Source organism: Protobothrops mucrosquamatus, unplaced genomic scaffold (assembly GCF_001527695.2).
Source record: "Protobothrops mucrosquamatus isolate PMUCROS unplaced genomic scaffold, P.Mucros_1.0 scaffold_226, whole genome shotgun sequence".
NCBI lineage: Eukaryota > Metazoa > Chordata > Lepidosauria > Squamata > Viperidae > Protobothrops > Protobothrops mucrosquamatus.
The window spans coordinates 189,159-200,960 of NW_015386302.1; the positions used below are offsets into that span (position 1 = coordinate 189,159).

At 40.6% G+C, this 11,802-nt stretch overlaps 1 protein-coding gene across 1 annotated transcript in view; it reads right to left on the minus strand.

Annotated features, from left to right (window-relative positions):
• The window catches only part of KAT14 (lysine acetyltransferase 14), a 110,472-nt gene that overhangs the window by 54,946 nt on the left and 43,724 nt on the right, over positions 1-11,802 (minus strand). The window contains exon 6 of the mRNA XM_015828833.1: positions 8,353-8,897. Within this exon, the coding sequence (XP_015684319.1) occupies positions 8,353-8,897 (545 nt within the window). The remainder of the gene's footprint in view (positions 1-8,352; positions 8,898-11,802) is intronic.

Here is an 11,802-nt window from a genome sequence, read left to right on the forward strand (position 1 = left end):
AAACTATGCAATCTACACTCCTCAGTATCCAAGAAACAATGTTAAAAATGCAAGAGACTATATCGAAAAATCATGTGGAAATGAGAGGCGATATAAATAAATTGGACAACAGAGTTGAAATGATACAACAAACGATGGAAAAAAATGAAGCAAGAATTCAATTAGTAGAAATGGGGTTAGACAATGTTGTGAAAAAAGTCAGAATTTTATGAAATTTGGAATAAATGTTATAATTGGCTAGAACAGAGAAAGAAAAAGATATAATTATTGATGTATATAAAATGTAAATAAGATGTAAAGAATATTTAAAATGTAAAGCACTGTTCTGTTAGAAGAAAAGATTTATGTTTATGTAGTTTTGGTGTATGGTGTATGGTGAAAAAAAAAAAAGAAATTAACAATAAATCAGCATTCTGAAGAGTTAACTCTCTTCGTAGCTGAACACATAGATCTTCCAATAGTGCTGGGAACCGCTTGGTTACAACACCACGACCCCATTATGAAGTGGAAAAACCAGTCTATTGCCTTTGAAAATTGTGACTGCCTTTTTCACCATGATCAGGTCTTCAAAGCCCACCACCACCACCCCTTAATGAGATTCCCAATCTGAGGGTGAAGGTTCGTTCTCCGAGCTTGTGGGTTGGTTTCCAAACATTTCGTTACCAGGCTAGGTAACATCTTCAGTGGCGTTTAGGGGATGTCTGTGTCAGATCAAGAGCCGTTATAATGACTGCAACCACTTCTATGTGGGGCAAACATCACATCAATTAAAAACCAGGATCCACAAACACCAGCTAGCAGTCAAACGCCACGATCCCAAATCCTTAATCATTACCCACACTGACACCAAACAACACCAGTTTAATTGGAGCAACACTAAAATCATCGGCCACGCTACCACCTGCCACGCTCGTGAGTTCATCGAAGCCTGGTATTCCACTAGTAATCCATCAACAGGCACATTGATCTACAACCAGCCTATGAATCCCTCAGAATTAAATCAATCACACAGCCAACTGAAGACAGCACCAACCCCCCAACCAAATCACACAAGCCCTTCCCTCAGCAGTTCACCTCCCAATGACCCTGACCTGATGTAATTTCCCCCATCATCAACTTTTGATGACTCAACCGACCCACTGATAATTCACACCTTCCAACCATCCTGACCTGAAGTAATCTCCCCATCCCAAGACCTATCACAAGCCTCTCTCTGATGACTCATCACAAGACCCTCACTTGACACACCCACACCTGAAGCCCTTATAAATAGAAGAGCACTGACACAGACATCTTCTAAACACCGCTGAAGAAGTTACCTAGCCTGGTAATGAAACGTTCGGAAACCAATCCAGAAGCTTGGAGAATGAACCTTCACCCTCATCCTACACCCGACTATAGATATTTGCCACTATTGCATTCCTAATCTGCCAAGTAAATACACAGACTTCGCTGATGTGTTCGGGGAGGAGGAAACCCTCTCCACAGAGACTGCAATTGTGCCATAAACTTGGTCCTGCTGCCAAATTTCCCACCAAGAGACAATACAGAATTAGAAATTTTAAAACAATATTTGGACTCTAATTTGAAAAAGGGATTCATAAGATCTTCTCAGTCTCCTGCCTTGGCTCTCACCTTCTTTGTACCCAAGAAACAAGACCCTAGTGGGCCTAGCAATGGTGAGAGATCCCCACTGAGAGTGGTCCATGATTACAAGGCTTTAAATTCAGTCACAGTAAGAGACCATTATCCACTGTCGTTAATTCCACACCTATTAGATAAGACTACAGAAAGCAAGCATTTTTACAAGACTAGACTTCTGCAATGCTTACAACCTTATTCTAATAAAAGAACGCCAAGATATGGCAAATTTGAATAAAAAGTGCTGCCTTTTGCTCTGTGTAACACCTTGGCTGTATTTTCTAGATTCATGAACCAAATTTTTAAAGATTTCATAGATAAATTTGTGGTTTTATATTTAGCTGATATTTTAATCTAAACTGAGAATGAGGCCAAGCCAGAAAAATATGCCTTTGATTTGCAACAACTAGATTTCTTGGGCTACCGTATTTCCACAAGAGGCATCCAGATGGATCCCCAGAAAGTCCAAGCTGTACTTGACTGGCAAGCCCCTCACATAGTCAAAGATGTCCAATATTTCTTGGGCTTTGCTAACTTCTACAGGAAATTTATACCAGGCTTTGCTCATAAAGCCAAACCACTAACCCAGTAAGAAAGGAATTAAATTTGTTTGTACTCCTATATACCAATCAGCATTTGAAGAGTTCAAGCAACTTTTTGCTTGCCAGCCCACTTCAACACCTGGACACCTCAAAGAGATTTATTGTCCAAACAGAAGGTTCAGTTGTAGCCATTTGGAGGTCTAAGACCTTTGGGCTCCAACCTTTGCCTGTGCCTCCTTCACCTCAATCCTCCCCTCAGCCCATTTACAGCCAGCTTTCCTCCTCTGCTGGCCCTTCCCTGGCCAATGAACCCCTGGTCCTCTGCCCTGCACCCTTTGGCCCGGCCCATTCGCCCAGGCCTTTGGCTGCATGGGACAAAAAGCTGTCAGCCAATTGGGTGGCAGGTAGAAGCAATGGTGCCGTAGGGGCAGCGTGCAATGGACGATAGGAGCTGTGACATGGGAAGGCAGGTGAACGGCATTGGCGTGGCTTCTGCCTTTGCCAGCAACCTAGTCCGTAGGTATTTCTTGGTTAACTCAGATGCTATTCTGGGGAAGAACAACAAGAAAAAAAGCATTGTCACTCTGAATTCGGATTTCAACTCCTCCAAAAGCGGTTTCCAAGAAAAACCTCCACTCAGTCGGGTATAATACCATGGTTCTCAGTCCCCTGGAAAAATAGGTTTTCTAAACCCACAAAATCCATTACAGTACCTAAAGATGGAGTGCTCGGAAAATCTCTTATTTTCCAGACTAAAAGCCAGCACTCAGAACATATATATGTGGAAGTACTGTCTGGTAAGTGTGCATGGGACTGCAGCCTTAAAGACACAAGAAGAGGCACACCTGCCCCTTATGTTTAGCTCTGGTTAAGATACCAGTCCTCTCAAGAGGTTCACGTGCTCTAGATTCAGGAAGCAGTGGAAGCCTGGAGGATGCACTAAAGCAGGCCGTGCCCTCTGCTGCTCCCTGGGCTGCCCACGATCCATCCCAGACAGAGAGTCGGACATGCCACCAAGCAATACAGGTTCTTTAATTCTTCTCGATTGCTACTCTTAACTTCCAGTTGCCAAGCCTAATCTGAAGAAAAGGAAGTCCCACTTCCTGAGTGGGATGAACTAGACTTTGGGAGGATAGCCTTCCCGAGCCGAGCCCTCCAAAAAGATAGAACCATAATTTCCATCATCCCCAGCCAATAGGGCCATTGGCTGGCTGGCGCTGAAAGGAAGTGCATGCTGAGTGGATAGTCTGGACTGAAACCTGACCGCTTTTGAGAGGAGCTACTTTAGGAAGATATTTGTATCAGTCTCGTAGGATGAAGCTTGGATGAATTGAACCCAGATTGTTTGCCGTCTCATGTCACAGTCCCCCCCACAAAGGCAGAAGCTATGCCAATGCCATTCGCCTGTCGCCCCACACCACAGCCCCCCTGCAAAGGCAAAAGCTGCACCAGTGCTGTTCGCCTGCTGCCATACCATAGGGCCCCCTGCAAAGGCAGAAGCTGCGCCTGCACTGTTTGCCTGCCACCCCACGCCACAGCCCGTATCGCCCATTGCACGCTGTCCCCGCAGCACCATTGTTTCTGCCTGTCACCCAATTGCCTGGCAGCTATTTGTCCCGTATAGCCAAAGGCCCAGGACAAAGAGTGCCTGGGCAAATGGGCTGGGCTGAAAGGTGTGAGGGTGGAGGGCCAGGGGCCATTGGTCAGGGAGAATGGCCAGAGAAAAGCTAGCTGTAAATGGGCTGAGGCAGGAGGCTTGAGGCGAAGGAGACATGGCCAACAGTCTGTGCCTAAATGTTCCATTCTGGCCATCAGAGCTTTTCTTTTACAAGAGAGAGGGAGAGACAATAGCCTTCTTTCATGCACCTTCTTTTCCAGAGTCCTGACGGCTCTGGAATGCAATTATGACATCTATAATAAGGAACTCCTTGCCATTAAATCAGCATTCCAGCACTGGAGAGATACTTCCTAGAAGGTGCACTTTCCTAAAGCAGTCAACACTGACCACAAAAATATACACACCCTGCAACAAACCAAGCTCCTTTCCTCCTCCTCCAAACATGGCGAATTGAGATGATGCCAAAGAGCTCAATTTTGGTCTCATCTGACCATAACACTTTCACCCAGTTCTCCTCTGAATCATTCAGATGTTCATTGGCAAACTTCAGATGGGCCTGTACATGTGCTTTCTAGAGCAGGGGGACCTGCAGGATTTTAGTCCTTCACGGCGTAGGGTGTTACCAATTTTTTCTTGGTGACTATGGTCCCAGCTACCTTGAGATCATTGACAAGATCCTCCCGTGTAGTTCTGAGCTGATTCCTTACCGTTCTCATGATCATTGAAACTCCATGAGATGAGATCTTGCATGGAGACCCAGACTGAGGGAGATTGAGAGTTATTTTGTGTTTCTTCCATTTGCAAATAATTGCACCAACTGTTGTCACCTTCTAACCAAGCTGATTGACGATAGTCTTGTAGCCCATTCCAGCCTTGTGTAGGTCTACAATCTTGTCCCTGACATCCTTGAACAGCTCTTTGGTCTTGGCCACGGTGGAGAGTTTGGAATCTGATTGATTGATTGTGTCTGTGGACGGGTGTCTTTTATACAGGTAACAAGCTGAGATTAGGAGCACTCCCTTTAAGTGAGTGCTCCTAATCTCAGCTTGTTTCCTGCATAAAAGACACATGGGAGCCAGAAATCTTGCTGATTGATAGGGGATCAAATACTTATTTCACTCATTAAAATGCAAATCAATTTATAACTTTTTTGAAATGCATTTTTTGGACTTTTTTGTTGTTATTCTATCTCTCACTATTACAATAAACCTACCATTAAAATTATAGACTGATCATTTCTTTGTCAGTGGGAAAACGTATAAAATCAGCAGGGGATCCCTCACTATAGTTGCTATTACTGAACTTTGGTGGGATGAAACTCACAAATGGAATGTATTGCTGGAAGGATATAAACTGTTCAAATGAAACAAACCTAACAAAAGAGTAAGTGGGGTTGCATTATATGTAAAAAAAAATCACTACATCTCCACAGAAATGCATAAAACCAAGGATGAAAGTCTCCTTAAATGTATATGGGTTAATATAAAAGGAAAAAAAGAATGACATTTCCATAGGTGTATACCAAGCAGAAGAAAGAATGACACTGCCACCCAACCAAGGAGAAGAACTGAGTTAAATAATGCATAATGCATAACTCAGTTAAATAATGCCTATAGGAAACACAGCACAATAATAACGGGGACTTTAACTACCCTGATATCAACTTGGAAACAGACTCTGCAAAAGTGGGAGATCAAATAGGTTCCTTACAAGCCTAGCTGACAACTGTCGTCTAAAAGGTAGAGGAGGGAACTAGAGAGTCAGCTATTTTGAACTTAACTCTTACTATCAAAGATTAAATGATAGAGGAGTGGAAATTGTTGGAACTTTGGGGGAGAGTGATATGTCTTATTGGAATTCAACATAATGCAAACACAAGAAATTAAAAATCAAGCTAGTGTCTTAGACTTTAAAAGAGCTGATTTCAACAAACTGAGAGAGAGAGATTGGGAAGGATTCCACAGATGAAAATCTTAAAGGGCAAAACAACTCAAGAAGCTTGGGAAACTCTGAAAAATGTGATCATAAAAGTCCAGTTCAATGTAATACTGCTGAAAGAAAAAAAGAAATCCATGAAGAAACCAGCATGATTGCATAAAGAACTCTCTGATAAATTGAAAGGCAAAAAGAATAGCTATAAAAAATGGAAAGAGGAACACAAAACTAAGGCAGAATACCAGCACATAGGCCAAATCTGCAAAGATGAAGTCTGGAAAGTTAAGGCTCAGAATGAACTAAGACTTGCAACTAATGTCAAAAATAATTAAAAATTTCTTTCAACGTAGAAAACAAGAAAAAAAATCAAGGAAACAATCAATCCACATATGGGAGAAGATGGCAAGGAAGTGATAGGAAGCAGGGAGAAAGCAGACTCAATTCATCCATTGCATTTGAGTTCACTCAAAAGGAAAAAGTAACCCAACCTATCAAAAACAGAACCCTAAAAGAGAGACTATAAATACAAATTAAAATAGACAAAAAATGGTTAGGGAACACCTGTTTACCCTAAATGAGTACAAATCACCAGGACCAAATGGATTACATCCCAGAGTTCTGAAGGAGTTGGCAGATGTGATTGTGGAAACATTGAATCATAACTTTCAAAGATCTTGGAGCACCAGGGCACTACCAGACAACTGGAAAGAGCTGATGTGGTTCCAATCTTCAAAAAAGGGGAAAACTCTGAAAAATATGATTATAAAAGCCCAGTCCACCATAATACCACTGAAAAAGAAAAATAAGAAATCCAAGAAGAAAGCAGCATTTTCCAAAAAAGGGAAAAAATTGATCCAGGATACTACAGACCAATCAGTTTGACATCAATACCTGAGAAGATCCTTGAAAAGATAATCAAGCAAAAGATCTGCAAATACCTAGAAGCAAGCAAAGTTATAACAGGGATTTCTCAAAAACAGATCATGCCAAACAAATCTTATTTCATTCTTTGACAAATGACTAAATTAATGGACTAGCGAAATGCTGTGGACTTAATATACTTGGATTTCAATAAAGCATCTGACAAAGTAGATCACTTCTTAATGAGGGAGAAAAATGTGGGATAAATAGCACCACGAGATGGATTCGTAATTGGCTGACAAATCGCACTCAACATGTAGTCCTTAATAGAATTATATCCACATGGGAGGAAGTAAGCAGTGGGATACCCCAAGGTTCAGTTTTAGACCCAGTACTCTTCAATATTTTCATAATGATTTAGATGAGGAAATAGAAGGGGAACTCATCAAATTTGCAGATAACACAAAGCGGGCAGAAATAGGCAACACCCAAGAACTTAGGCTCAAGATGCAGAAGGATTTTGACAGACTTGAACACTGGGACTTATCTAACAAAATGAAATTCAATGGTGAGAAAAGTAAGATTTTATATTTAGGCAAGAAAAACCAAATGTACAGGTATAGAATAGGTGGAGCAACATTTAAATAAGAATCAGCAATATGCTGCAGCCCCCAAAAAGCCAATAAAATCCTAGCTGCATTAACAGAGGGACAGAATCAAGATCATGTGAAGTGTTAGTACCACTTTATAATGCCTTCGTAAGATCACACTTGGAATATTGCATCCAATTTTGGTTGCCACAATATAAAAAAAGATGTTGAGACTCTGGAGAAGAGCAACAAAATGATTAGGGGGCTGGGGGCTAAAACATATGAAGAACGGTTGCAGGAACTGGGTATGTCTAGTCTAGTGAAAAGAAGGACCAGGGTGACATGATAGCAGTGGTCCAATATTTGCCACAAAGGAGGGGGTCACCCTATTTTCCAAAGCACCGTAAGGCAGGGCAGGAAGCAATGGATGGAAACTAATCAAGGAAGAAGCAACCTAGAATTAAGGAGAAATTTCCTGACAGTGAGAATTAACCAGTGCAACAGCTTGCCTTCAGAAGTTGTGGGTGCTCCATTACTGGAGATTTTTAAGAAGAGATCAGACAACTAATCCAGAATGGTATAGTGTCTCCTGCTTGTGCAGGTGGTTGGACTAGAAGACCTCCAAAGTCCCTTCCAACTCAGTTATTCTGTTCTTTTAAGCATTATTGGTCCATCCTATTTAGAGGATGTTACAACGGATGATAAATTATTATTTGTCCCTTCAAGTCAGTCTTATCTCCTACCAGAGTTCACAGTGTGTTCTTGGCAATATTTTTTTCCAAAATGAGTAGCCCTTGCCTTCTTACTAGGACTGAAAGAGTGATTGGCCCAATCTCATCCAACTGGTTCTGTGCCTAAGATGGGACCAAACTCACCAATTCTCAGTTTGTAAGCCAATGTCTTTAACCATGGCACCAAATTGTCTCTAAATGGATTCTCATACATTCTGAATTTGTAAGTAACTTAATAAAACACACAGAGATTTTGAGCCAATTGCTGTGTCTCAGCCCAAGCTACTTCATAGGTGGTTGTTGTGATACAGGGGGAGATTTCAAAAGGCATCACTTTTCCTAGGGGAGTTCCTAGGAAAAGTTCCTAGGGGAAAAGTGAGATAATGTATAGTTTATGATAATGATAGTGATAATAACAACAGAAAAACAGAAACCTGATATCGATCCAAGATTCGGAAAGCCTGGCAAGAAGTTTTGTATACTGCATAATCTGCTGGGACATAGGAAGCATTTCTTTCCTTAGTTCCATAAAACTGATCGACCAAGATAAGAGCAGAATTCACGATATCATCCAAGTTAAAAAGGGGAAGACCATTCTCTCGTTTTGTCTTTCGGACTATCAGCTTGCGCCTCAGCCTCCGAGCCTCAGGAGTCATGTCTGTTGCATTTGGATAGGCCTCCAAGTTCCTCAAAAGAAGTTTTTCTTCATAGATACCAATAGAAGTGTATTTAGACTGAGAATCCTTATGAGCCAGTTGGGTCTTCTGCTTCTCTGAACCTTGGTCTTGAAGGAAGCCATGTGTACTACTATGATTTTCCACATCATTGACTAGCCTCTCTGCTCTTCCTTCTTCACACATCAGCTCTTGTTTAATCTGATCAGACAGCTTCATTTTCTTTTGGATCATTCCCCCTGATGCATCAGATGGAGGAATATATTCTATTCCTGGGTCTATCATACCTTCCAACTCTTCATCATCTATAAACAAAACAAAATGCCTCAGAAACACTAATATTGTAACCAAATATTTTTTCCTGCAAATAATAAAATTCTAGGAAATTCTGAAAGTATGTCAAGTTTGAATTTTTTTCCTTACAAAGTGCTATAGATAAAATCTATATCCCAACTTTTACAAAACAATGGAAAACTAAAATACAGGTAGTCCTCGACTTACTACAGTTTGTTTAGTGACCATTTGAAGTTACAACAGCATTGAAAAAGTAATATGACCATTTTTCAGTTACAACCATTGTGGCATGTCCATGGTCACATGATCAAAATTCAGACAGTTGGCAACTGACTCCCCTTTATGATGGTTGCAGTGTCCTAAGATCATGTGATTACCTTTTGTGACCTTCCGACAAGCAAACTCAATGGGGAAGCCATATTCACTTAACAATCCTTTGACTAACTTAACAACTGCAGTGATTCACTTAACAACAGTGGCAAGAAAGATCACAAAATCCGGCAAAACTCACTTAACTGTCTCACTTAGCAACAGGAATTTGGGACTCAGTTGTGTCATACATCAATGACTACTTGTGCATCTTTCTGTAAATCAGTGGCATTTATATTGGTTGAAAAATTAAACAACCCTACAACTAAGGATAGTTTTATTTAAGTCTGATTACTACTTTATAGCTATAACAAAATTTCTTCTATATTATCCTTGCTTATATAAATGTCATTCTGAATAGAAATGTGGAATACACACAGATACACACAGACACACATCTGTATATATGCATGACAGAAAATAAGTGAGAGTCTGAGGTCTGCCACTTCAACCTAATCTTGATGATAATCTGTAGCTTTTCCAAGACCACTCCAACGTACATCTGACTACAGTGAGGGAAAAATTATTTGATCCCCTGATTTTGTACGTTTCCCACTGACAAAGAAATGATCAGTCTTTTTAATGGTAGGTTTAATTTAACAGTGAGAGACAGAATAACAAAAAAATCCAGAAAATGCATTTCAAAAAAGGTATAAATTGATTTGTATTTTAATGAGTGAAATAAATATTTGATCCCCTATTAATCAGCAAGATTTCTGGCTCCCATGTGTCTTTTATACAAGTAACGAGCTGAGATTAGGAGCACTCTTTTAAAGGGTGCTTCAGCTTGTTACCTGTATAAAAGACACCTGTCCACAGAAGCAATCAATAAATCAGATTCCAAACTCTGCACCATGGCCAAGACCAAAGAGCTGTTTCAAGGATGTCAGGGACAAGATTGTAGACCTACACAAGGCTGGAATGGGCTACAAGACTATCACCAAGCACCTTGGTGAGAAGGTGACAACAATTGGTGTGATTATTCGCAAATGGAAGAAACACAAAATAACTGTCAATCTCCCTTGGTCTGGGGCTCCATGCAGGATCTCACCTCATGGAGTTTCAATGACCATGAGAACTGAAATCCTGCAGCGCCCGCAAGATGCCCCTGCTCAAGAAAGCACGTGTACAGGCCCATCTGAAGTTTGCCAATGAACTTCTGAATGATTCAGAGGAGAACTGGGTGAAAGTGTGGTCAGTTGAGACCAAAATTGAGATGTTTGGCATCATCTCAATTCGCCATGTTTGGAGGAGGAGGAATGCTGCCTGTGACCCCAAGAACACTATCCCCACTGTCAAACATGGAGGTGGAAACATTATGCTTTGGGGATGTTTTTCTGCTAAGGGGACAGGACAATTTCACCCCCTCAAAGGGACGATGGACAGGTCCATGTACCGTCAAATTTTGGGTGAGAACCTCCTTCCCTCAGCCAGGGCATTGAAAATGGGTTGTGGATGGGTATTCCAGCATGGCAATGACCCAAAACACATGGCCAAGGCAACAAAGGAGTGGCTCAAGAAGAAGCACATTAAGGTAGCCAGTCTCCAGACCTAAATCCCATAGAAAATCTATGCAGGGAGCTGAAGGTTTGAGCTGCCAAACATCAGCCTCGAAACCTTAATGATTTGGAGAGGATCTGCAAAGAGGAGTGGGACAAAATCCTCCTGAGATGTGTGCAAACCTGGTGGCCAACTACAAGAAACGTCTGGCCTCTGTGATTGCCAACAAGGGTTTTGCTACCAAGTACTAAGTCATGTTTTGTGAAGGGGTCAAATACTTATTTCACTCATTAAAATGCAAATCAATTTATACTTTGAAATGCGTTTTTCTAGATTTTTTTGTTATTCTGTCTCTCATTGTTAAAATAAACCTACTATTAAAATTATAGACTGATCATTTCTTTGTCAGTGGGCAAGTGTACAAAATCAGCAGGGGATCAAATAATTTTTCCCTCACTGTGTCTTAATTGCTACCCATTCTACTTTCCTCCCATCTTTCAAGTATAATAGTTTACTTCGAAGTATCATCCTATCATTCAATCATATTAAATGCTTCAAAAATGTGAGTTGCTGTTTTTTATCTCAAGGAAGCAGTCAGTTTACTGTACTTGGTCCAGGACAGATAAGCGTCTTCTTGACATCCTTGGTACTGTTAGAAATTATCTATAATGCCATAATACAGAGGCATATATCTTTTTTCTTTTACTCATTCCCGGTGTTCAGGTTTCAATAGCTGAACATTTTTTTCCATATTAATACAGTAAAACAAAATACTATTATGATCTGTGAGTCACAGAGACATTCTTCTCCTTCATGACCCTTTCTCAGTTTATTATTTTCCTATCTAAAGTTACTGCTCTCTTTACATCCTGAACACATGATTCAGCGTTATCTATTTTTGAAACCAAGAAAGCAAAGTTATCCAGGCCCTTCATTATTTGCTATCAACTTTGAGATCAAGCACACTAGCTAACATTCGTCTCTGCTGTCTAAATATTAAATGTTATTATTATTATTATTATTATTATTATTATTATTATTATTATT